The sequence below is a fragment of the Dermochelys coriacea genome, chromosome 2, assembly GCF_009764565.3.
Source record: "Dermochelys coriacea isolate rDerCor1 chromosome 2, rDerCor1.pri.v4, whole genome shotgun sequence".
NCBI lineage: Eukaryota > Metazoa > Chordata > Testudines > Dermochelyidae > Dermochelys > Dermochelys coriacea.
Genome location: NC_050069.1, coordinates 179,408,811 through 179,433,174, shown reverse-complemented (window position 1 = coordinate 179,433,174; position 24,364 = coordinate 179,408,811). Strand labels below are relative to the sequence as shown.

Below are 24,364 nucleotides of genomic sequence, written 5' to 3'. Positions count from 1 at the left end.
ACACTATCATAATACCAGGAAGAGGCAAGCATATATTTCATATCACCCACATGCAACCAAGTTTTTCTTTCACGTCCTTCCTGTTTTGGGGTGAATATTGTCAAGACTGGAGGCAGGTCTACACTACCGCTTAAATTAAACACACCCCGAACGACGTAAGTTAGAAAAAGCCACCCCCCATGCAACGCAAGTTACAGCTACCAAAATGCTGTCCACACCAGTGCTAGGTCAGCAGGAGATTCTCTACCGCCGACATCGCTTTCACCTCTTGCAGAGGTGGAATAATTATGCCAACAGGAGAGCTCTCTCCCTTCGGCACTGAGCATCTTCACCAGACGCACTCTAGCTGCACAGGTGCATCAGAGCATCTGCACTGATGTAGTGCCTCTAGTGTAGACTAGTCCTCAGATCTGAACCTCTGTCTAGGGCTTTTATAAACAAATATGCCATTCTACCAGCCAACACTTATTTGCACAGTTATAAGTACGCAATATTTTGCTGCCATAGGTGCCTGTCTGCTCTCCAGAGATGGTTGACTATCCAGATGCTTAAAGTTAAGCATGTGTGTAAGTGTCTGAAAAATGCCCTCCAAAATTTGTTTTGGCTCAACCCAAAATAAAACCTAGTTTGATTATTCTCACCAAAATGAAAAACTGAAATATTTTCATTTCAGATTGAATGAAACATTTTGTTCTCACCACAACATTTTTTGTTTGTTTTATGTTTCATTATGTTTTATTTTGGGCAGGGTTATACCTTTTAGGTATTTTTTTAAATAAGTCTGACTAAATTTCAATACAAAATATTTCAAAATGAAAAGTCAAAATGTTTCATTTTGAAAATGTTGAAATTTCAACTTTAAAAAAAATCATTTTTTTCAGCGAAACTATTGGTAAATTCAACCCAAATTTGCAAATAGTTTTGGTCAAACTGAAATTGCATTTTTGAGGGAGAATAAACTATCTGTCAAAACAACTTTGACATGCTCTAAACTGATTTGATTTGTAACAAAATGTAGTTCAAAACTTCAGTTCTGTGCTGTTTTTCTTCCTGTCATATTGCAGACACCAGTCAAGAGTTTGTGCTGTTGGTTCCAAATTGAGAGGAAGGACAAGGGATGTGTTTGGTTTCATACACTTGGCTCAGAGTGCAGAGTGGGTTTTTGTACAGGCTGTCTATGGCTTTCTAGTACTGTGCGATCCCAGGTGGCACAATAATAGGTAGCAGTATCCTCTTGGGTTAGTTGGTGTACTCTGAGATTAGAGGTGGATGTAAAACCAATTTTCTCAGCTTCAAACTTTTTGCTATCAAAGCCTTCATCCATAATAGCTGATCCTGATCCAATATACAGAATCCTCTTTGGAGCTGCCCCAGGGCTCTGTCGATACCAGTGTATATAAGCACTGTTAAAATTAAAACCTTCACCAGAAATTTTACACCACATATATGCACTTCTGCTTTCTGCTATGGTGATAGACAATGAAGTTTGTATCAGAGTTATTTGCATATATCCATCTAGAAAGAAAAAAGGAGAAATGATACTATAAACCTGAAGCCAAGGGAATTTGGAAGGGGTACATGTGGAAAAGAACAGAATGGAAAAATGACTTACAAGACCATGTTGAAGTCACAATAAGAACCTGCAGCAGTAACATTCTCACTGGTGTGGTTGAACTTGAAACAGACAGCTATGAAATAACCCCTCAGTTAGAGAGAAGTGCAGCTGGGGAGAGGAAATGGGTTGTTTAAGCAGCATCCAATGATAGCTCTCCTGCCTGCAGATGTGTGGGGCTAAGTTTTCAGAAGAGTCAAACTATGTATGTAGTCAGGTGGTCAGAAGTGAAAATCCCAGGAGGGTAGAGGGGGCTGAATCTCATCAGTTTTCATAAACCAACTGGAGGGGTAAAAGTGTTTGCAAATCAAGGGTTGTGTTCTCCAGGTAATGCAGCCACATATACTAAAGCAGAAGTGAAGGCAAGTACAGTAAAACTCGTGTAGTTGTTTGCATAGAATCCCATCTGATTTCCATCTGTCAGGGGCTTTATTTTTGGTTTGTTTTACAGGCACAGGAAGCAGGGGCATGCACAGGAATTTAAATTTGACCACTTTTGGATGGGCACGTTGGAACAGTGGCCGGGGACTGGAGCAGGGGCCCTGTTGGGGCCAGGGCTGGGGATGGAGGAGTGCATGGCCAGGGCTGTGGCAGTGAAGGGTGGTCAGCCGCCAGGGCTGGAGTAGCACCCAGGGCTAGGGCCAGAGCTAGAGCAGAAATGCATATTTTTTTAGATGAATACTGGGGGGGGGGGCGTGCCCCTCCTTGCTCCCACTTGTGCATGCTCCTGGGCACAGGCATATTAGGAGAGCATGTAATTGCTCCTAGCGGTGCCTGAATCTGTGCTCAGTTGCTCGCTTGAGCCAGCACCAATGTCCATGCTGGCTGTGCCGGAGCACGCTCCCTCCCATTACAAATCTGAGTCTGCGTCTTCTCTCAGGTGTACACATAGTCACTGGGATGCAAACTCAGCACTGTCAGTGCAACTGTGTGCTATTGCTGCCCTCCACTGAGATATGACACATGCTCGTGTACATTAATAACTGACCTTATCCTGTCTTCCAAAAAAAGGCCATTTGTACACTTAAATTAGTGATACGTAATTTTGCTTCAAACATGTAGGTAAAAAAAACATGTTGCCACAAGGTTTCATTTTAAAGATATAATAAAACATCCCTATGAGAGATTAAATAGCATATATGATGGAGTGTATACCGCACACTGGCAAAGAAAGAGTTAACTTGAGTCCCTGCCAGACAGCAATTAGTGTATCTAGTTGCATCTGGAGGGTGGGCCAGGCCTAATTTAGAATTATGCTCAGCTGTGTAGGATTTGGTGGCTGAATTAAGGATGAATGCTAGCTGGGAGGAAGAGGCTGTCTGTAGTGGCTTGCTTCAGGGTTCCTGGATTGGGTAAAGCTCTGTCATAAGGTCATTCAACTGTTGTTTTGTGTGACTTTCTGTAACCCTGGAAGAGGTGGGACTGAATGTGACCTGCTGGAGGGCTGAGGTACAAGGAGTAGACCACAGCAGGGCTGGAGTGGCTGTTGGCAGGGGGCACCAGAGGAGAAGACTTTGCCAGTCACATGGGGGCATTTTGATGGTGAGTTACACTTCTACAGCATATTTAATTATTAATGTTAAGACTTATGTATACATCACACTTTGGAGAATGTATAAATTATTGTAATACAGTAGCCGGAGATCATCTGTAGAGTCACTGTTTTCTTTTCAGCCTTTGTAGCTGAAAAACCAACATGAACTTCTTTCCCTATCCCATAAAGAGGTGTTGGGAAGGGGGTTCTGAAGATTGATTATAGAACTGATCAGGGTTTGTAGTGGAGGAGACTGTGGGGATAGGTTTGGAGCTGGTAAGGGAACCTATTCCTCCCGGGCAGGGTGGCTAACATACAATGAATTACTTTAATCTCTCAAAAGAGAAAAGGAGTACTTGTGCTACCTTAGAGACTAACAAATTTATTTGAGCATAAGCTTTTGTGAGCTACAGCTCACTTCATCGGATGCATTCAGTGGAAAATACAGTGGGGAGATTTATATAACACACAGAGAACATGAAACAATGGGTGTTACCATATACACTGTAAGGAGAGTGATCACTTAAGATGAGCTATTACCAGCAGGAAGGAGGGGGGGAAGGAAGAAAACCTTTTGTGGTGGTTTTAATCTCTCAGTATTCTCCTAACCAACTCAAACCCACTGTTAGGATATAGATATTCAGGCCTGTCTGTAAAGGCCTATACTTTAAGAATTTAGGTGTATTTTTATCACTTAGTTAGTTATAGAGGTGTAAAAGAGAGAATCAAAATAACTGTCTGACTATATAAGGCCTTTTCTCACTGTGACAGTCTGAGGCCCTGTTCTTAGGCTAAGATCTTTGGCCAAGCAGCAGAGGCAGCCATAAGCTGGGAAGCGACCGGTCACCTCCTCACATTCCAACTAGTCACATTGAAAGAAGGTGCTATTGGGCTGTTAGGAATACAGTCCTGTCCTGATAATGCCCATCACCTCCAGAAAAAGGGAAGTGCCTAGAAGATGTAAAAGGAAACTTGGTTTGATAGCATCCTGTCTGGCAAGAACTCACTTATCAATAGCTGGGAGGTGAAATCCTCATTTCTTTTAGATTTCAGAGTAGCAGCTGCGTCAGTCTGTATTTGCAAAAAGAAAAGGAGTACTTGTGGCACCTTAGAGACTAACAAATTTATTTGAGCATAAGCTTTCGTGAGCTACAGCTCACTTCATCGGATGCATTCTAGATTCTTGGGTCCAGATCCGATGAAGTGAGCTGTAGCTCACGAAAGCTTATGCTCAAATAAATTTGTTAGTCTCTAAGGTGCCACAAGTACTCCTTTTTCTTTTTGCGTCATTTCTTTGTTGTTCTTTCACTATAGTACCCATTTCCCTCTTGTTTGTCTATATAATCTCTGTCTGGTTCTGTGATTGTTTCTGTCTGCTGTATAATTAATTTTTGTTGGGTATAAACTAATTAAAATGGTGGGATATAATTGGTTAGATAATCAAGTTACAATATGTTGGGATTGGTTAGTTAACCTTCAGTAAAATGATTGGTTAAGGTATAGCTAAGCAGAACTCAAGTTTTACTACATAGTCTGCAGTCAATCAGGAAGTAAGGGGGGGAATGGGAAGAGGGAATGGGGGTGGGGGAATTGGAATAGGAATCACGTTTTGCTGAGGGGGACTGGGAACAGGGACACAGGTGTAAGGCTCTGTGGCATCAGAGCTGGGAAGGGGGACACTAAGGAAGGAAATTAGAATCATGCTTGCTGGGAGTTCACCCCAATAAACATAAAATTGTTTTCACTTTTGGACTTTGGGTATTGTAGCTCTCTGTTCATGTGAGAAAGACCAGGGAAGTGAGTGAAGGAATAAGCCCCCAACACCCACCCTCATATCCTTACACCCTCTCTTATGAAACTCCAAATGCACAATAGCTTTCCTCCAAGAAACTCCTTTATCTGGTAATGAGTTACAAAAAAACTGCGCAGGTGTTTGTAGTCTGTAGCAGGTTCTGTATTTAAACAGCCTGATCCACTTGACCTTTAATTCTGCATGATTGCACTTGCACAAATTATTGACCGGTGCTACTGGGCCACCAGATTGTGGTATGAGAGTCAGGATTTTCCTTCTCTGTATTCCTCCAGATGATCTTAAAAACCCTTGAATAGATACTGTGATACCCTGATTAGTGTATATGTGCAAAGAGCTGAGCTTTTGGGGTACCAGCCTTGTTATGTGCCATAAACCCAGTCCTGCTAGCAGCTAAAGAAAACTCTTCCTCAGCCCAAGTGGAGGGGGCTTTGCTTTGGGAATAGAAGGATCGGAAATGTATCCCTGCTGCTGCCAGGGAGTTCCAAGGCCAAAGTGAGTAGCATTGCGACAGTTTCAGTGGTCATGGATTTTGTACTTTTCATTAAATGATGGAAAGAAACTTCCACTCGGCTCTGCCCGGGACATTTTCCAAATGTCCATTAGCCTCATCTGTCTACACAACATTTTTTTCCCCTAAAATTTCTCTGTTTCTACCGCTGGGTCAGTTCCACTGGTGGAAGCAAGTACGGGAACGCTGCTGTAGAAAGGTGCCTGTGGCTGCCAGCAGATTTATGTCTTTCAGGCTGTGTTGTCGCTGTACATTTACCTTGGCTCTTACCCTGGTTTTAGCCAAAACCCTGCTCTCCTCACACACAACGCTTATGCCCAGGTTTGTGTGTTTTGAACCTGGGCTTGCTTGCGTGGCTGGGAGTGTAGATTTACAGTCTGGGTTTTGCTCTAAGGTAGGACCAAAGCTGCCCACTTTGCAGTGGGGATGCAGCTGAATCCCAGGTTGTGGAGCTGAGGTTCTGATAGCCCTTCAATGCCATCCCACAATTCACCGGGGCTGTATTTTCTAGTCTTCTACCTACAATACTAACTTCCCATTTGCCTCTACTGGCTTATATACCCAGTCAGTATTTAACACCTCATTTCATCTTACCTGCTCCACCTCTGCCCTGCTCAGCTCAGTCGAACAGCTTGAGAAGATGGTGTCCTGGCATGTCCTAGCTGGTCAAAGCTCAGTGCTCTCTGCTGTGATTTTTGGGAGGTGCACCTGAAACCAGCATCTGTGCGAGAGCATCTGCAAGAGGCTGGCAGAGGAGGGGATCCAGCAGATGACTCTCCAATGTTGGGAATGAAGCAAAACCCTTCAGGGTGCCTATCACAAGGCAAAGGATGCCAGGCAAAAATCCGGCAGTGGCTCATCAGCCTGCCCTTACTCCATGGAGATTAACTGGGTGCTCACCCCCACCTTGAGTATTGATCCCTCCCTTCCTGCATGACAGGCTTTTTGAGCTGGGACAGTGTGAGTTCTAGACTGGTGCAGAGGGGATGGGGACAGCACCACAGGGTTCTCTGGTGGCAGAGGAGCAGGAACAGAGCCAGGACCTCGACTAGATCCTGGAACAGACTCTGTGGCCAGTTGGGCTGTGGAATGTCCTGTGTCTATGTTCTGAGGATCTGTTTGGGCCCAGGGAATGCACTGGAGAGGAAACATCTGTGGAGCCAGAGCTGCAGCTGGGAATTGGCCACTGCTGCTACCTTTGTTACTATGGGGGAAAATTACAGCAGAGGTGGGAGAGATTTTTGGGTTACAACCAATAAAACTATTGTTATGGAGGATATTGATGTGATATAGGGTGGCCTTAGCTTCAGTTGTGGGTGGAAGCCATGCCAGTTCCCTGGTCCCCCTTCCTCCAACCTTCCCACCATGTGTGATCCAAGTGTGGGGCGGGGGGGAATTTAAATGTGCAACTATTGATTTATTGTAGCAACTGATCTGGGACTACCGTTTAGCAAGCTTAAGCACATATTTCCACATATTCTTCTTTCTATAGCTGTCACACTGTAGTACAGTTATTCCAATACTAGTATTACAGCGCTATGGCAGGAAGACTGCATTATAATGTATCCCAGTGGCTGTACCATGTGACAATGTCTCCTGGTGACAATGGCATCTTGGTGTTGTGCATGCGTGGCTGGGGGGTCGGGGGATGTGTGGAGGCAGTTCCATTGTCAGTAAACTTCTGCACCCTACTTCAGAAGCCTGGTAATGTTTTTGTCTGAGTTTTTCCACATTCCTGGTTAGTGATTTTTCTCCTTTAAATAAAGTCTTAAGCATCAAGACAGTCAGGGATATTTCTGGGCATGGCAAACTTCCAGCAATCAGCCCTGGAGGCTGGAACAATTTGTATATAACAAGGAGTCAGGTGGCACCTTAAAGACTAATGGATATATTTGGGCATAAGCTTTTGCGGGTAAAACACCTGAAGGTAAAATATCCATTGCAATCCATATACTACACTGACTATGGTGAGAGATTGTGCCACATGCTCTCAAAGAAACTCAGGAACCACCCGATCAGCATCTGGTACAGCAAACAGGAGAAGATCAAGAATGAGTTCTCAAAACTAGAGACTCTTGTATAAAACCAACCTTCCACACAAACTTCCACTTGGCTGGACTTACAAAAACAAGACAAGCCATTTACAATGCACACTTCTGTACAGAAGATAAAGGACAGTAAACTGTCTAAACGTCTGCATGCCGTAGGGGGCTACAACAGTGGTACCCTTAACTCACCCAACAATATTGTTAATCAATCCAACCACACACTTAGCCTGGCAGAAGAGTCTGTCCTATCTCGGGGACTCTTTCTGCTCTACCACCCCCATGTATATGATACAGTTCTGCAGTGATCTGGAAGCCTACTGTCGCCATTTCCAACTCAAGGAATATTTTCAACACGCCACTGAACAGAGCACTGACCTACAGGAACCCTCCTACCAACACTACAAGAAGGAGAATTCTGCTTGGACTCCTCCTGACCGTCTAAATGACAAATTGGACTTCTACACAGAGTGCTTCCACAGATGTGCACAGGCTGGAATTGTGAACAAACAGCATCACTTGCCCTGTAACCTTAGCCGTACGGAACACAACGCCATCCATAGCCTCAGAAACAACTCTCTGACATTATAATCAAAGGGCCTGACAAAGGAGGTGCTGTAGTCATCATGAAAAGATCAGATTATGAGCAGGAGGCTGCCAGGCAACTCTCCAACACCACGTTCCACAGGGCACTGTCCTCCCATCCCACTGAGGAGTAGCAAAAGAAACTACATCTGCTCAAGAAACTTCCTGCTACAGTACAGGAGCAAATCTACACAGATACACCCCTAGAAACCTCATATCTACTCTATTTACACAATCATAGGACCCAACGACACCAGCCACACCATCAGAGGCTCAATCACCTGCATGTCTACTAATGTGATATATGCCATTATGTGCCAGTAGTGCCCCTCTGCCATTGGCCAAACTGGACAGTCTCTATGTAAAAGGATAAATGGACACAAATCAGACATCAGGAATGGTAACATACAAAGCCAGCGGGAGAACATTTCAATCTCCCTGGACAATCAATAATAGATTTAAAAGTAGCTGTTCTTCAACAAAAAAAACTTCAAAAACAGACTTTGGAAGAGAAACTGCAGAACTACAATTCATTTGCAAGCTTAACACCATCAATTTGGGCTTGAATAGGGACTGGGAGTGGCTAGCTCACTAAAAAAGCAATTTTCCCTCTCTTGGTATTGACACATAATCATATCCACCCTGACTGAATTGGCCTTCTACCTTGGTTCTCACCTTGTAAGGTAACTCCCTTCTCTTCATGTGCCAATATATATTAATGCCTAGATCTGTAATTTTCACTCTGTGCATCTGAAGAACTGGGCTTTTTAACCATGAAAACTTATGCCCAAATAAATGTTACTCTTTAAAGTGTCACCTGAGTCCTCATTGTTTTTGTGGATACAGACTAACACAGCTACTGCTCTGATAATTTGTATATAGTCAGGATGCTGAGACCCATTGAACCAAACTGTAAAGTGTGCATATAATGGAAACCACTTCAAGCCAGATGGTGCAGCAGCATCCCTAGTTCCAGCACCTATGACCACTCCAGTAGCTTACTAGCCCTCTCCATTCATTGATTTGCTGTTCAGTCAGCAAGGGGCAAAATATCATCTTAATAAATGGCCTTCTATCTCTGGCCGGGAAAACTTACTTTCTCTTTCAATCAGGGATCTTCAGCAGACTGTGATGGTCTTATATCTAGCTCGGAGAAAATGAGTATCTACTCGTGCTTTCAGATTAAGATTAAGAAGGCAACTGTGTGTGTGGAGTTCTGTATTTTTTTTTTTTGTACACTTTTGAAAGTCTGTGGCTCGGAATACAGAGTGAGGATTTTGCACAGCCTGTCTGGCTTTCTAACACTGTGCGATCCCAGAAGGCACAGTAATAGGTAGCCATGTCATTGTAGGTTGGTTTCTCTACTGTTAGGGTACAGGTGGATTTTTCAGTTGTCTTGACTTGTCCTGGCCAAAACTTGATTAGTTTGTCTTAAAGTAGAGTATCTACTCCAGAACGTCTCCAGGTCTCTGTCGATACCAGTGTATATAAGCATTGCCAAAATCGATGCCAGAAACTTTACAGTGAATTCTTACTGTTTTCGTCAGTTTCCTTATCTGGATAATTGAACTTGTGTCAATTGTACTTGTGCAACTCCATCTACAAAGAAAGGAAGAAAAGATATCATAAGCATGAATTTGGAGGCTCTCTGGTTGTTGCTCAGTAAACTGCATATTTGTAGAAAACTAGAATGAAAACCAGCTTATACAACCAAATTGAAGCCACAATAAGAATCTGCACCAGTAACATTCTCACTGACTTTAGTTGAGCCTGCATGTCAGAAACAGAAGGCTGTAAGTTAGGATCTCAGATGGAGTGCTGAGTGCCTTTGGGGAAAGGAAGTGACTCACTTAAGTAACAGGCTGTCATAAATATAAAGGGAAGGGTAAACACCTTTAAAATCCCTCTTGGCCAGAGGAAAAACCCTTTCACCTGTAAAGGGTTAAGAAGCTAGGATAACCTTGCTGGCACCTGACCACAATGACCAATGAGGAGACAAGATACTTTCAAAGCTGCGGGGGTGGGGGGGGAAGAAACAAAGGTTCTCTGTGTCTATGTGTTGCTTTTGCTGGGAACAGAAAAGGAATGGAGTCTTAGAACTTAGTAAGTAATTTAGCTAGATATGCATTAGATTCTGTTTTTTGTTTAAATGGCTGATAAAATAAGCTGTGCTGAATGGAATGTGTATTCCTGTTTTTGTGTCTTTTTGTAACTTAAGGTTTTGCCTAGAGGGATTCTCTGTTTTGAATCTGATTACTCTGTAAGGTATTTACCATCCTGATTTTACAGAGGTGATTCTTTTACTTTTTCTTCAATTAAAATTCTTCTTTTAAGAACCTGATTGCTTTTTTCATTGTTCTTAAGATCCAAGGGTTTGGGTCTGTGTTCACCTATGCAAATTGGTGAGGATTTTTATCAAGCCTTCCCCAGGAAAGGGGGTGTAGGGTTTGGGAGGATTTTGGGGGGGAAAGATGTTTCCAAGTGGGCTCTTTCCCTATTATATATTTTAGACTCTTGGTGGTGGCAACAATAAAGTCCAAGGACAAAAGATAAAATAGCTTGTTCCTTGGGGAAGCTTTAACCTCAGCTGGTAAAAATAAGCTTAGGGGGTTTTCATGCAGGTCCCCATATCTGTACCCTAGAGTTCAGAGTGAGGAAGGAACTTTGACACAGCCGAGAACAGTTCTGTTGGTTGTACGTATGTCAGTCCCATGTGAGGTTAATTTGACTGACAGTCATTAAGACAAAAGTGATCCATCATGAGTTTCAGCAATAAGTCTAGTATGAAGGAGATGCTCCAGTGAACTTGGGACCCAACACACCACTGTTCCTTAAGAGGATGGACAATGAAGGGTTCATGTTGGTTGGTGCAGTAGATACCATCTTTCTTAATTAAGCCTTTATTCAGGAAAGCATCTGCATTAAGCCCATGTTTAATCTTAAATGCTTTACTGCCATCCCATTGAAGACAAATCACTGCCTGTTTCTATTTTAATGATTATATTTTCCCCAGAGTAAAAGCCTTCAGCAATATTCCCTGTGTGGTACAGGGGACTGTGCCTGTAAGGTCTGAGATTCCCAGCCAGAGTCTGGGTGGGGCATCGAAGCGTTTGTTGCTATGAATAGCCAGTTGGAATCTGACACAGAGAAAAGCAGCTCTTTTGCAAGCTCCTTAACACTGAGTGATCACTGAACACTATGCTTACCTCCACACCACTACCGGTGGTATTATAGGACCTGTGGTCATGGTACTTAGTTTTTTCTGGCTTTGAATCGGGTATTTTATATATGTGGTGACCTTAACTACTTCACAATAAAGATTTTTATTAATCATGTTGAGTGTTTTTGTTTTTTTTTAAATAAGCTAGTGTGGAGTTTCTACAGCCGAATGGCAAAATCAGGGAGGTAGCTGTAGTTTCATAAATTTGATGGGATATGGCTCAGTATTCAGAGTGGGCTTTTTTTTTTTGTTTTTTTGTTTTTTTACAGGCTGTCTATGGCTTTCTAACACTGTGCGATCCCAATAGGCACAATAATAGGTAGCTCAATCAATAGGAGCTATTTTATTTACTGTTAGGGTAGAGATGGGCTGGTGAGGCGGCTTTTCACAATTAAACTTGTTCTCGTCAGAGTCTTTGTGAAATTCAAGTTTTTCAGATGAGATGTACAGAATCTGCTCTGGAGCTTCACCAGGTCTGTGTCGATACCAGTGTATAACAGCGCTCCTGAAGTTCTGAATGCCAGAAGCCACACAGTCTATACCTGCAGTTTTATTTTCTGCCCTGGTAACAGACACCTGAGCTTGTCTCAGATATATTTGTGCACATCCGTCTAGAAAGAGAGCAAGGAAGAAATTAACATGAATCTAGAGCATGATGATTTGTTACTCAGTAATGTACAACTGTGTAGAAGAGGGTAAAAAAGGAAATGTACAAGACAAAACCAAAGCCAGAATAATGATGTGGAGCAGCAACGTTTTACAGATTTTGCTTGGACCTGCATTTATGAGAAATATGACTGTTGTGTTGGGATGGAAAGAGAGGTGCATTTCAGGACAGGAAGTAACTTATTTAGTTAACAGGGGATGAGGTTCTGCTGGCTGCATATGTTAATTTAAAATAAGTAGTGTTAGGGGTGAAACTCCTCCAAAGTTAATGCTCTTTGATAAAGGTATCTGGCATGAAGCAAATTCTTCCGCTATCTTTAGACCAGTGTGGGTTGCATCATAGAAGTCTGTGTAATGAAGGATTGGTCTTTTCATTATATTACAGTGGTTCCGAGAGGCCTCTGTGCGGATGCTGTCCCCATTGTGTGAGTTACTATACATAGCAATATATAGAGTGACTGTCCCAAAGATCTTCAGTATTTGCACCAGCAGAGAATTTTTGGTACTTCATGTTTAAATATACCATATCCCTCACCCTTCCCAACCAGAGGTTTTATTTGCCAGCAGATTTCTTGTAGGAGTGTGTCTTGAGAGGGATTCGAAGGAGATGAGGCTAGTGATTTAGGGATTGGGGCTGGGGGAGGGGGCATTCCACACAAGTTGTGGGGGGGAAAAAAGCATCAAGATGTTTGTGGCCAGGGATGCAAACTTTGATGCTTGTTTGTACAGCGCCCTGTGCAATGCGGACCAGATCTCTAATTGGGGATCCTAGCTATAACTAATACAAAGATGAAGGGACAGGCAGAGAGCCATGTTGATGTGACAGGGAAGACTAATTTTCTTGAGGATTATTTTCTTTACCTGTTGAAGATGGGAGGTGCTGCCCTGAGGAGTGTTGTTGCCAGTACAGTACTCAGAACACTTCTGAAGATATTAAGCACTTCCCAGGATCCTGCTCTTGCTGAGTTTCCTAGATGTGAAGTAGTGGAATATCACTTCCTACTACAGTGTGGTATTATCCCTCTGTTCTATAAATAGAGTTGTGCAGTGGCTATTATATCTGTGCACTAATGCCCTCTACTGATATAGGATGGATCTGCAATTATATTTTTGCGGTCAATTTTGTCCTACTTCTGAAAAAGGGCAAACTCTGCACTGATGTTTTTGTCGAATTAATTTACAAGTAACCTCGTGTTTTCTTAAACACTTCCTTGTTTCCTTTTGATGAGAGCTAATCCGATCCATGATGTTCTTCTATATTGTAGCTCCATTAGTTTTCTTATGTCTTTCTAGCATCATTCAATAAGCTATGCTTCCACTTCTGCCCTTCTTTCAACTATCATCTGCAATCACACGCTTTCCCCATGGGTTCTGAAGAACCAGACTCCATTTATCCTCATTGCTCTAGTAACCCACCTTAGACTATAAAATCACTGGGGCAGGGACTCTTATTCTGTGACGTTCCCTGAACGTTCATGATTGAAGATTGAAATTCAACAGGATAATATCAGTTCAAGCAGAGTGTGGCCTGCTGTCACACAGTGTGTTCTGCTGAACTGGCTACAGAGACTAAAGATAGGCTGGTCCTTCAGAACAGAACTCTGTGGTTTTTATAAAGTGAACAATAAGCTCTTTGTGGTTCAGGGCTAATTAAACAGCAGAAAAGCAACTAAAATAAACTTACTCCTGTTTCCATCAGGGTAATATCAAAATGTAAAGTGGCCAGGCTGGTTTGCAGTGCCATTAGGTGACTTGTGGTCTGATCCAAAACCCATTGAAGTCAATGGAAAGACACTTAGGGCTTGACCCAATGGCCACTGAGATCCACAACTGGAATCTATAGACAGTAACATGAGGCTTTGTACCTGGGGAGGACACGAGTCAGGATGAGCCCCAGTTACTTGTGGAGTTATAAGGAGGTACATTATTGCACCTGCACACTGGGTCCAGCGCTCCTGTTTTACTTTCACTTGCTTCCTGTTTCAGGAGATGAATCATGTCTGGATTGGGAGACTGTAGTGTCAGGCAGTTATGGGGATGAGAGCCTGGCCCCATTTCCTTCTCTGGAGCCAGGATTTTCACCCCAAGTGTTCTGCTCCTCTAGACTGATGACAAATCTCCACCCACTCAGCCCACGATAACCCCCACAGGCAACTACTGACTGTCGGCTTCACCTAATATTCAGCGGGAAATTTTTTTTTTTTTTTTTTTTTTTTTTTTTTTTTTTTTTTTTTTACAGGGCAAGGGGCAGCTAAACGCACAACTCCCATTGACTTGTAATGAGATTGGGTGCCTACCTCCCCTGTGTGCCCTAGGTGACCTCGTGTTCTGCTAGACCTGACCTGGTCTTAGTGATTTATGTGGAAAATACGCACTGAATCAGCAGTTGCTGTTCATATCTAGCTGCAGAGCCAATGAAGAGTTTCATCCGGTGGCTCCACGCTGAGAGGAATTTTGAGAGGTGACAGTGGCCTCATACACGCAAAAGGCTGTGGCTCAGAATGCAGAGTGGGTTTTTGTACAGGCTGTCTACAGTTTTCTAACACTGTGCGATCCCAATAGGCACAATAGTAAGTTGCAATGTCACTGGAGGTTATCTTGTTTATAGTCAGGGTACAGGTAGACTGGCCAATCTTCTTTTCAGCATTAAACTTTCCTTTATCTGAGACTCTGTCAAATTCAGACTGCGTTGAGATGAACAGAATCCGCTCTGGAGCTGCACCGGGTCTCTGTCTATACCAGTGTATATAAGCCTTGCCAAAATCCTCCGATAGAGAAACATGACAGTCAATTCGTATAGCTTTATTTCCTTCCCTGGTGATGGACAGTTGAGGCTGGGCCAGACGCACTTGTGAGGAGCCATCTGTGGAGAAACAAAGAAAAAAATATCAACATAAAACTGAAATAACATAAAGGCTCTCCAGCTGCTGCTGTTACGTGACAATGTATGCAGAGAGCAGTGTGAATAGGGTGACCAGATTTCCTGATTTTTTTTTTTTTTTTTTTTATAGGGACAATCCTGATATTCAGGGCTTTGTCTTATATTGGTGCCTATCAACCCCCGTCCCAATTTTTCACACTTGCTGTCTTGTCACCCTGAGTGCCAGCAACACACTTACAGGAACAAACCATAGCCAGAACAAAAGTCTCTAACAGCAACATTCTTCTTCCTCTTGTTAGAACTCCAGCCAGGGAATGTAAATGATGGTCTTGAATGGGGAGAGACATATAGATGGGGAGAGGAAGTGACTCATTTAGGTAACCTCCAGTTAAGTGGTACTGGCTGTATTGAATTTATTGCAAGCTGAGATAGTTATTGCTGCTCAGTATGACAACTTTGACCTTGGGTGAATGTCAACCCTAACACTGGAATGAAACAGATTATTACTACTGTTGTTTATTACTTATATTATAGTAGCAACCTGAGATACTGTGCTGGATCTGGGTCCCAGGGTGAAAACAAAGAGGCAAAGACCTGCCTCATGCTGCTGACAGCCTAAAAAAAGGAGTGACCTCTCAAGTTTCAATAGTTGCGGGTATTGAGGTTCTGTGCACTCCCCCTTTCTTTTTCACATAAACATCAGCATATTTGATCAAGGAATAATGCTCTCTGCATGCAAAAGGCAACTAATATAACTTTTTCAAGCAGTGATGAAAATAGATAACTAAGGGTCTGATCCCAAGTCCATTGAAGTCATTGGGAAGTTCTTCAATTGATTTCAATGAGCTCTGGAATAAGCCCCAATTCCTAGGGAGAATTTACTTAGGAATTTTTCATCCTGTCTTAACTCAGACTCTCCTCAAGTTTATAGATCTGATAGAATTGTTGTCAAGGAAAAGAAATCAGTAATCTCTTAAAACACATTGTCCTTGCACTGAATTTCACTCTTGTGTCCTCCAAACTCAGAGTTGCCTCAAGGATTAACTTTTTGTTTTCACCTAAATCAATAGATTCCCAATTGTTTCATTTGGGGTTTTGTATGCTGTTTGTGAATTCTGTTGCTATATATACCCTGTCTGTGAGTTTCCCTTTGGGTATCTGTTGGTATCTATTCCCACACAAGAGGGGAGAGCCAGAACAAGGTCCTTACACAGTTTTAACCCCTTAAGCCCTATTTTGAGGGTTATAATGAGAAGTAAGTGCTGTATAAGGCTCATCCTTGCCCCTCTACAAAGAGCCAATTAATCTTTACAATAACCTATTTTGAGAACTCCTTAAAATCTGGAACATTTTGAATATACTTTGAACACCAAAGAAACATAGCAACAAATATACCATATTTCAAAAGCGTAGTGATTAAGTATATAGATGGAGTGCTATTGGCACTGTCCCTGCTTTTTGGGGCTGGGGGGGGGGGATATACCTCCCCCCCCCCCCATCAACACAAACTTCTTATAACCTTTCTTTGAACAGACCTAGCTGGTGAAAGGGAGTTAGGGCCAGATCCCTAAAGGAATTTAGGAGCCTGAACTTGCTCATCCGGAGAAACTTCGTCTGAATTCCAAGGATTTAAAAATCATAGTTTGTACACAGGTAGCCATTTTCTAATCATGAGACCAGGAATGAGCTCACAAAGAGGGCTGTACTGGATGTGGATGAGTGTGGATGTTTAAATGAGACTGAGAGCCTCCCGGTGGAAGTCTTGCTGATAATTGTCTGAGCCCTGCCTTGTTAATTAAGGGTTAACTTACCTCTGACTCTTATGGAGATGTACAAGGGAGAGGAAGGTTGTGAGTGAATTTACTCACATTAATAATCTCATTGACTGAAGTGGATTTATTCAGGAGAGATGGTTGTCTTTAAAATTGACTCCTCAGGTAGTCTGATGATGCTCCATCTTCTAGCTCAATTATATTGAAACAAGAAAATTCAATTATAGTAATTCATTTGCTGTGCACTTATTTTCATATACATTTATATCCTGTTAAATGGCCTTGTGATAGAAATCTATAGGGTTCTCTGATTTTAATTTTACCATATTGTTTATATGGAAACATTCAGTTCTAGGATGGAAACACTGTAATGACTGCTGTAAATATACAATATTCCTGATCAAAGAATCTTGCCTCTGAAGAATCAACATCATCCCTCTTCTTGGCATCTGGGGAGAGCTCCTTTACAGAAGTTGTAGTTCCACTGCAAGAGGGTGAGTGAAAGTCTCCAGGGAGTGTGTTGTGGATGGCTGGGGGCCTGATCCAAAACTCATTGAAGTGGCTGGGAGTTCTTCCACTGACTTCACTGGGCTCTGGATGAAACTTGAAAAGGCCTGTCCTGTAAGGTGCAGAGCACCTTCATCTCCCATTACAGGCAACAGCAGCTCACAAGGCCAGGGCCTTATGGCTTTAAATCCCACCAACAGTAAAATGAAAATCCCATTCCTAATACTAAAATGTGGGAAAAGATTCTTCTGAGTGTACTTGGGGTGTTTTTGTTGTTGCTTACAGAAAAGCTCATTGCAATAATGGTGAAGTAATTGGAATCCAAACCTGCTAGAAGTTTTCTGTCTTGATGATGAAGCCCCTGAAAAGCAACACATCCTGTTTTGTTAAAAGGATGTTTGTGGTATGGGGAGGGAAGGAAGGCAGGAGGGGGGAACCGGAATTGGCTGTATAAACTTTTTATTCTCAAGACATCTTGTAGCTTCACAAAATAAGGTGTTAATGGTTCAATATGAATTCAGTTAAAATTATTGGGTCATTTTCTCCCTTCACCATTTGCTCCATGTTACAGAAAGGAGCACATTCTGAAAAAGGTTTGAGAAATCTCAGCTGCTAATGCCCAGGTCCATGTTCCAGATCTTGCTACAGCTCTTTGAAAATCCTTTTTTGAGGAACACAGTGGGATAACTTCACATGAGGACTGGGTCATAACTTTTTAAAATATGTTATATAATTGCTGTTATAGTGTTGAAGAGACTAGGAGGAAAACAGTCATCTGACTCAAGTATGCAATCTTATTATGACTTGATTGAAATCTCCAAAGGAAAGGTGTTCTGTCCTGCCAGATAGTGAGCTATTTCTAAAAGGTAGTGGGTGCTCTCATCATCATCTGTACGCACTAATGAGAGTTGAGACTTCAGCACTTCCAGGGTTATGTAGTGCTTTACAGGATAAGCTCTGTCTGAGCAAGGTGTTCAGTTTATTTTTAATAGTTCTGACTTAGGTACAGATTTCAAAATGCTTTAAGCAATTTTTAATGCAAGAAAAAAGAGAGGCCAAACATCTTCTTTACTAATGCAGAGGATGGCATTAACAACACACTCACAAAACTTTAATATGATTCAAAACTGGGTTGAAGACACTAGTGAGGAGAGAGAGAACTTACCAGCATTGATCTCAATCAGCCATGGAATCCTCTCCCAAAGAAGATAATGGAAGCCCCATTTTGGAGACCTTTGAAATTAGACTCGACAAAACACTAGAAAATACTTTGTAGGGAATAGTTCTGCATTGGCAGGAAGATGGACTGGATGCTGTAATAGGCCTTTTCCATTTCAAACCGCTATGATTTTATGATCTTTAACCACATATTAATGATTTTTTTGGAAACAAATATGTAAGTACCACATGTGGACCAAATGGTTTCCTTAACACACATGCCAAGAACTTGAATGGATATTAATCTATATTGGACATTCTGAACGGTGTCTGTAAGTGACAGACACATGTATGACTCTCTAAATTATATGTGAGTGAGTACCATATATAATCCATTGATATTAACAGGAGCTCCACATGTCCATGAACACTACAATAACCAGTTTCATTTGCTCATTTGTAATGATGATTAAAAGTTCTCAGTCAAAGGTGATTGACGGTGAAATGAGCTATCGGAGGACATAAGTGTGAACCAAAACCTATCCAATTTCAGGAGCGGCTGGAATTCCTAGAACCTAGGATACGGTATTCCATTTCCACTTTGCGGTAATGGACATAGCTAGAGGGAGGTACTGCATTACTGTGATCCCTAAGTCCCACAATGGCTCCCTAGGGCCATTCCTAGCAGGGCACAACTAAATGCACTAAGTTGTAGTGGGAGCAAAACAAGCCATTAGCTGACCCCAGCACTATGGAGGCACAGAGATGGCATCCAGCCACCTTTGTCACCAAGTTCAGTCTTGCACCGAGTGCAGTGCAGATGAATATGAGGTACGGACTCTTTTCCATGGGAAAGAAGCCCCCCATGATTTCCTGTTCCCGTCTCACATTTAGAATGAAGAGCTTGTAAGCTATACATTTTGGCTGTTCTTGTCTTAACTCCTCGAGCATGGCACACGTGCACTCAGAGGAGCCAAGTTAGTTATTTTATGTATGGCCATCGAAAGTGAGTAGAAAACTCCAGTATTCTGTGTACACTACAGCTCCAGCCATGGATATGTGCTGAAAATTCCCAGTGGAGATGCCAACTGCTGTTTGTTCCCTCCTAGAAAATGTCTTCCCCCACCCTTACCTTCCCTGTTCACTTTACTCCCACAGCCTGTCCCCAGTTATTCATTGTCCCCATCCCATTCTTCCTCATTCTCTCACTCCCCCAGTGTCTCTCGTCACCCTTTGCTTTGTGAAGTCAAATTGGTAGTGACTGTTCAATCACTTGTTCTGCCTTTAGAGGTGGAGCCACTACTGGTAGGCAGTCACTGGATGTCAGCTTTACCTAGTGGGTGGCGCAAACTCCCACTTCCCAGGCTCAAGCAAATCCCTAAGCAACTTGTGCTGGCCGAACAGGGGTTCACACTGGCCGTGGTTTGTGGGACTGAGGCTATGCCTGTTGTGTAGGCTGGTGTGCCTGGGCCGGGGGCAGGGCTCAGCCTGCTCTGCTGCAGCAGTAATATGAGAGTTGACCCCCCACCCCCCCGAGCTGTGGTGGTTTTTGTGCAGGAAGCTTGTGGCACAGTAATAGCGGCCGCTATTTGTCTCTTCCAGCTTGTGCACCAACAAGTTAGAGATGTTTTGTGTCCTATAGGCTGAGAATTTCTCCTTGGGGAAGGCTGCCTCTCGCTTTAACTGCAACCGAAAGAGAGTGAGGTACAGCAGCCTGTGTGGGGCCTCTCCAGCTGGGGCTCGGTACCAGTGGATGTAGGTAGAGTCTGATCCACCAAACACGTTGCATGTGAATGTGGCAGAGCTGCCTTGAAGTGGCTGCTTTGTGACCGAGATCTGCTCCTGCTCCAGGTGAATGGCCCACAGAACAGCTGGAAGGCAAAAAGAGAGAAAGCAGCCATGAGGAGACAGCACCTAGACTTTTCTCTCTTCAGAGAGCAGTAACATGTATGGCCTTGCCACCTGTAAGTTCTTGAGGAAGGTACATGGGTTTAATTATCCATTGCCTTGCACCTTGTATAGCCATATATGCCTCTGTAAATGTGAGGGAGAAATGGGTAAAGCCTCTATCTCTAGTGTGAATGAACAATCAATTTCTATTTACACGTGGGCAAATATGGTGTGAACAATTACACAAGGTACAGGGTAGTGAAGATCATCTGTATCTATGAGCATCCAGGATTAATCTGTCATCTAGGATTATGATTTCCCCATTTCAGTACACCAGTTTTATTTCACTGCAATGCCATTGGCTTTATTGGGATTGCACGAGCATCGAGTTGTTACATTGGACTTGAGATTCAGGCTCATGTTGGGTTTTTTTTTTTAACAATAAACACAGAGTAAAATCACTAACTACATCTAATGTGTCCAGTAAATTTACCAGGGAAGAAGTAAGGAAAGAGGGCTTCCAGACATCCCACCATGTCTCCTTAACTTGCTGTACCTTTTCAGGAAGGAGAGTTATCAATGTTAATGGTGCTCAATTTTGTCAAAAGATTACCCAGTCCTGACTGAAGAAAGCAAGAAATGAGGATATTGCTGCTGTTCTTACTGTACTGGCTGGTTTCCTGTTGGGTTGGGAGGGTGGAGGGGGGGGAGAGGGAGGGAGGGAGGGAGAGAGAGAGAGAGAGAGAGATCCTAATGCAGTGATTAGGATGATTTCAATGGAAGTTCAGTGACTAAATACCACTGAGAATTTCAGCCTTAGTGCATTCTCCTTCCATGGAAGGGAAGATCCATACAGCAAATTGTAGTGCACTTTCTCACTATTAATGCTCTGTGGTTAAGGCACTAAACTAGGATACAGGAGGTCTGAACTCAATTCACAGCAATGCCACAAATGCTATGCAGGACCACACGTAAGTTACCAAGAGCCTGATTTTCAAAGGTTCAGAGTACCCACTGGTTCTGTCAATTTGTGCTGGAGGGAGAAGTGCTCAGCTCTTCTTGAAAATCTGGCCCATAGTTCTCTTTTTACAGCTGGAGAACAGGAGATTATTGTTGTCTATTTAGACTATAACCTCTTTGAGGCCGGGACCATCCCTCACTGTGATCTACAGCATCTAGCACAGTGGGACCCCTCTCTTTCAGTTGGGGCCCGTAGGCCCTAAATCATGAAAATATTTTATTATTATAGTGGAAATCAAAGGCCCTAATCTGCACTTGGAGTTCTGAGCATTAAACCCAGGAATCCTGAATTTCAGTATTTCTCTTCTTTCAGCAAATATGTGTGAAACCCATTGGCAAAATGTGTATATCCTCCCCCTTTAGTGCCTGATCCACATTGAGGATAACAGCCTAGTAGTGATACCAGTTATTCTGTTAGTAGAAGTGACAGAGGTCTATGAATGGAACCTCTATATTTTTTTTTTTTTAAATTAGGACACTGTATTAAAAAAAAAAAGACTACTTTAATAGACTATTAAGGTTGCAAAATCAAGCACTCGGAAGTTAGCAAATGCCAGACTTAACGTTGCCCAGGTAACCTTAATTTGGTCCCCTTATGTATGTGTTACGATACAGTCTTTAATTACATGATCACACACTTTTTCTTCCGCAGAACTCCTGTTTCATTTTGTGCATAGGGTGGTTGGTGCTCAGAGATTGAATCAGGGTTGTGTACTGAAGGAGGCTGTTGTATGTAGGACCCTGGACTCATTTGCTGCAGAATTTGGAAGGTGTCTGGTGGATGAGGGAGGGGGTTGCAGGAAAGGGAAGGCTGGTCTCATGATAAAGGCAGTTGGGTGTCAACAGGGATAATTGGATTCTATCCCTGCCTGTGCCTCAGAGTTCCTGTGTGATGCTAGGCAAGTAACTTGAACCAAAATAGTCACAGCTAGACACGCATTATGTGCCCCTCCTTTTCTGGGTGGCCTCCTGGGACCTGATTTGCAGAAGCTCTGAGCGCTCATGACTGCAACTGAGGTTGGTCAAAGCAGTGCTTTGAACATATCAAATGCTATAAATATGTGAAGTACATTGGAAAATCAGGCAGTAGATGTCTCAGGTTGAGCACCCCAAAATTAGTGGACCTTTTGACAATTTTGGCCATAATCCTTCTGTGCCGCAGTTCCCCCACAGTAAAATGGGGTTGTTAACACCATTTAATCCCACAGGGCTGTTGTGAAAAGAAATTAATTAATGTTTAAGTACCCAGATACTACAGAGACCGCACCATAGAAATGCCCATGTTTGGATGGTCTGCATTAAATAAGGCTTGGGGCCACATAATGGATGTGGAGGATAAAGAGAAATTCTGAATAACTACTGATTCACTGAGTGAGGTAGGGGTCCTATCCAAAAATAGCATGTGATCATGTAAGTAAAGACACTATCATAATACCAGGAAGAAGCAAGCATATATTTCATATCACCCACGTGCAACCTAGTTTTACTTTCACATCCTTCCTGTTTTGGGGTGAATCTTCTCAAGACGGGGAAGGTCTACACTACCGCTTACGTCGCTCACACCCCGAGCGACATAAGTTATAAAAAGCCACCCCCCTCAGTGACGCAAGTTACAGCAACCTAAATGCTGTCCACACCAGCGCTAGGTCAGCAGGAGATTCTCTACCGCTGACATCGCTTTTGCCTCTTGCAGAGGTGGAGTAATTATGCCAACAGGAGAGCTCTCTCCCTTCGGCACAGAGTTTCTTCACCAGACACACTCTAGAGGCGCAGGTGCATCAGAGCATCTGCACTGATGTAGTGACTCTAGTGTAGACTAGCCCTCAGATCTTAGCCTCAGTTTAGGCCTTTTATAAACAAATGTACCGTTCTACCAGCCAACACTCATTTGCACAAACAGTTATACGTAAGCAATATTTTGCTGCCATAGGTGTCTGTCTGCTCTCCAGAGATGGTCAACTATCCAGATGCTTAAAGTTAAGCATGTGTGTAAGTGTCTGAAAAATCCTTCCAAAATTTGTTTTGACTCAACCCAAAATAAAAGCTAATTTGATTATTCTCACCAAAATGAAAAACTGAAATATTTTCATTTCAGATTGAATGAAACATTTTGTTCTCACCAAAACGTTTGTTTGTTTTTGTGATTCATTGTTTTATTTTGGGGAGGGTTGCACTTTTTAGGTGTGGTTTTTTTGTTTTTAAATAAGTCTGACTAAATTTCAATACAAAATATTTCAAAATGAAAAGTCAAAATATTTCATTTTGAAAATGTTGAAATTTCAACTTTAAAATAATCATTTAAATTATTGGTAAATTCAACCCAAATTTGCAAATAGTTTATTCTCCCTCAAAAATGCAATTTCAGTTTGACCAAAACTATCTGTCAAAACAACTTTGGCCAGTTCTGAAAGGTGTTGTGGTGATTTGTAACAAAATGTAGTCCTATGCTGTTGTTCTTCCTGTCATGTTGCAGAAACCAGTCAGGAGTTTCTGCAGCTGGTTCCTAATTGAGAGGAAGGACAAGGGATGTGTTTGGTTTCATACACTTCGTTCAGAATGCACAGTGAGTTTTTATACAGGTTGTCTATGGCTTTCTAGTACCGTGCTATCCCAGATGGCACAATAATAGATAGCAGCATCCTCTCGGGTTAGCTGGTGTACTGTGACCTTAGAGGTGGATGCAAAATCATAATTATCAGCTATAAACTTTTTTCTATCAAAGCCTGTATCCAGAGTAACTGATTGTGATACAGTATACAGAATCCTCTTTGGAGCTTCCCCAGGGGCCTGTCGATAACAATGTATATAATCACTGTTAAAATTAAAACTTTTGCCAGAAATTTTACACCACATATTTGCACTTTCAGTTACCGCTCTGGTGACAGACAATGGAGTTTGTATCAGAGTTATTTGCGAATATCCACCTAAAAAGAAAAAAGGAGAAATGATTCTATAAACCTGAAGCCGAAGGAATTTGGAACATGTCTGGTTACTGAAGGAAGGTGTACATGTGGAAAAAACAGAATGGAAAAATGACTTACAAGACCATGTTGAAGTCACAATAAGAACCTGCAGCAGTAACATTCTCACTGGTGGAGTTGAGCTTGAAACAGAGGACTCTGAAGTAACCCCTCAGTTGGAGAGACAGGGAGA

The 24,364-nt window shown here is 42.5% G+C and overlaps 4 gene segments (V, D, J or C); all 4 read right to left on the bottom strand.

Moving 5' to 3' along the window:
• Positions 1-851: 851 nt before the first annotated feature.
• Positions 852-24,364, bottom strand: LOC119850565. The segment is given in 3 exon segments: positions 852-1,419; positions 24,046-24,135; positions 24,253-24,364. Coding segments are annotated over 3 exon segments (423 nt in total).
• On the bottom strand, positions 11,002-12,176 carry LOC122458891. The segment is given in 2 exon segments: positions 11,002-11,928; positions 12,031-12,176. Coding segments are annotated over 2 exon segments (402 nt in total).
• LOC122458887 lies at positions 13,895-15,190 on the bottom strand. The segment is given in 2 exon segments: positions 13,895-14,846; positions 15,103-15,190. Coding segments are annotated over 2 exon segments (507 nt in total).
• Positions 18,304-20,799, bottom strand: LOC122458886. The segment is given in 2 exon segments: positions 18,304-20,172; positions 20,685-20,799. Coding segments are annotated over 2 exon segments (585 nt in total).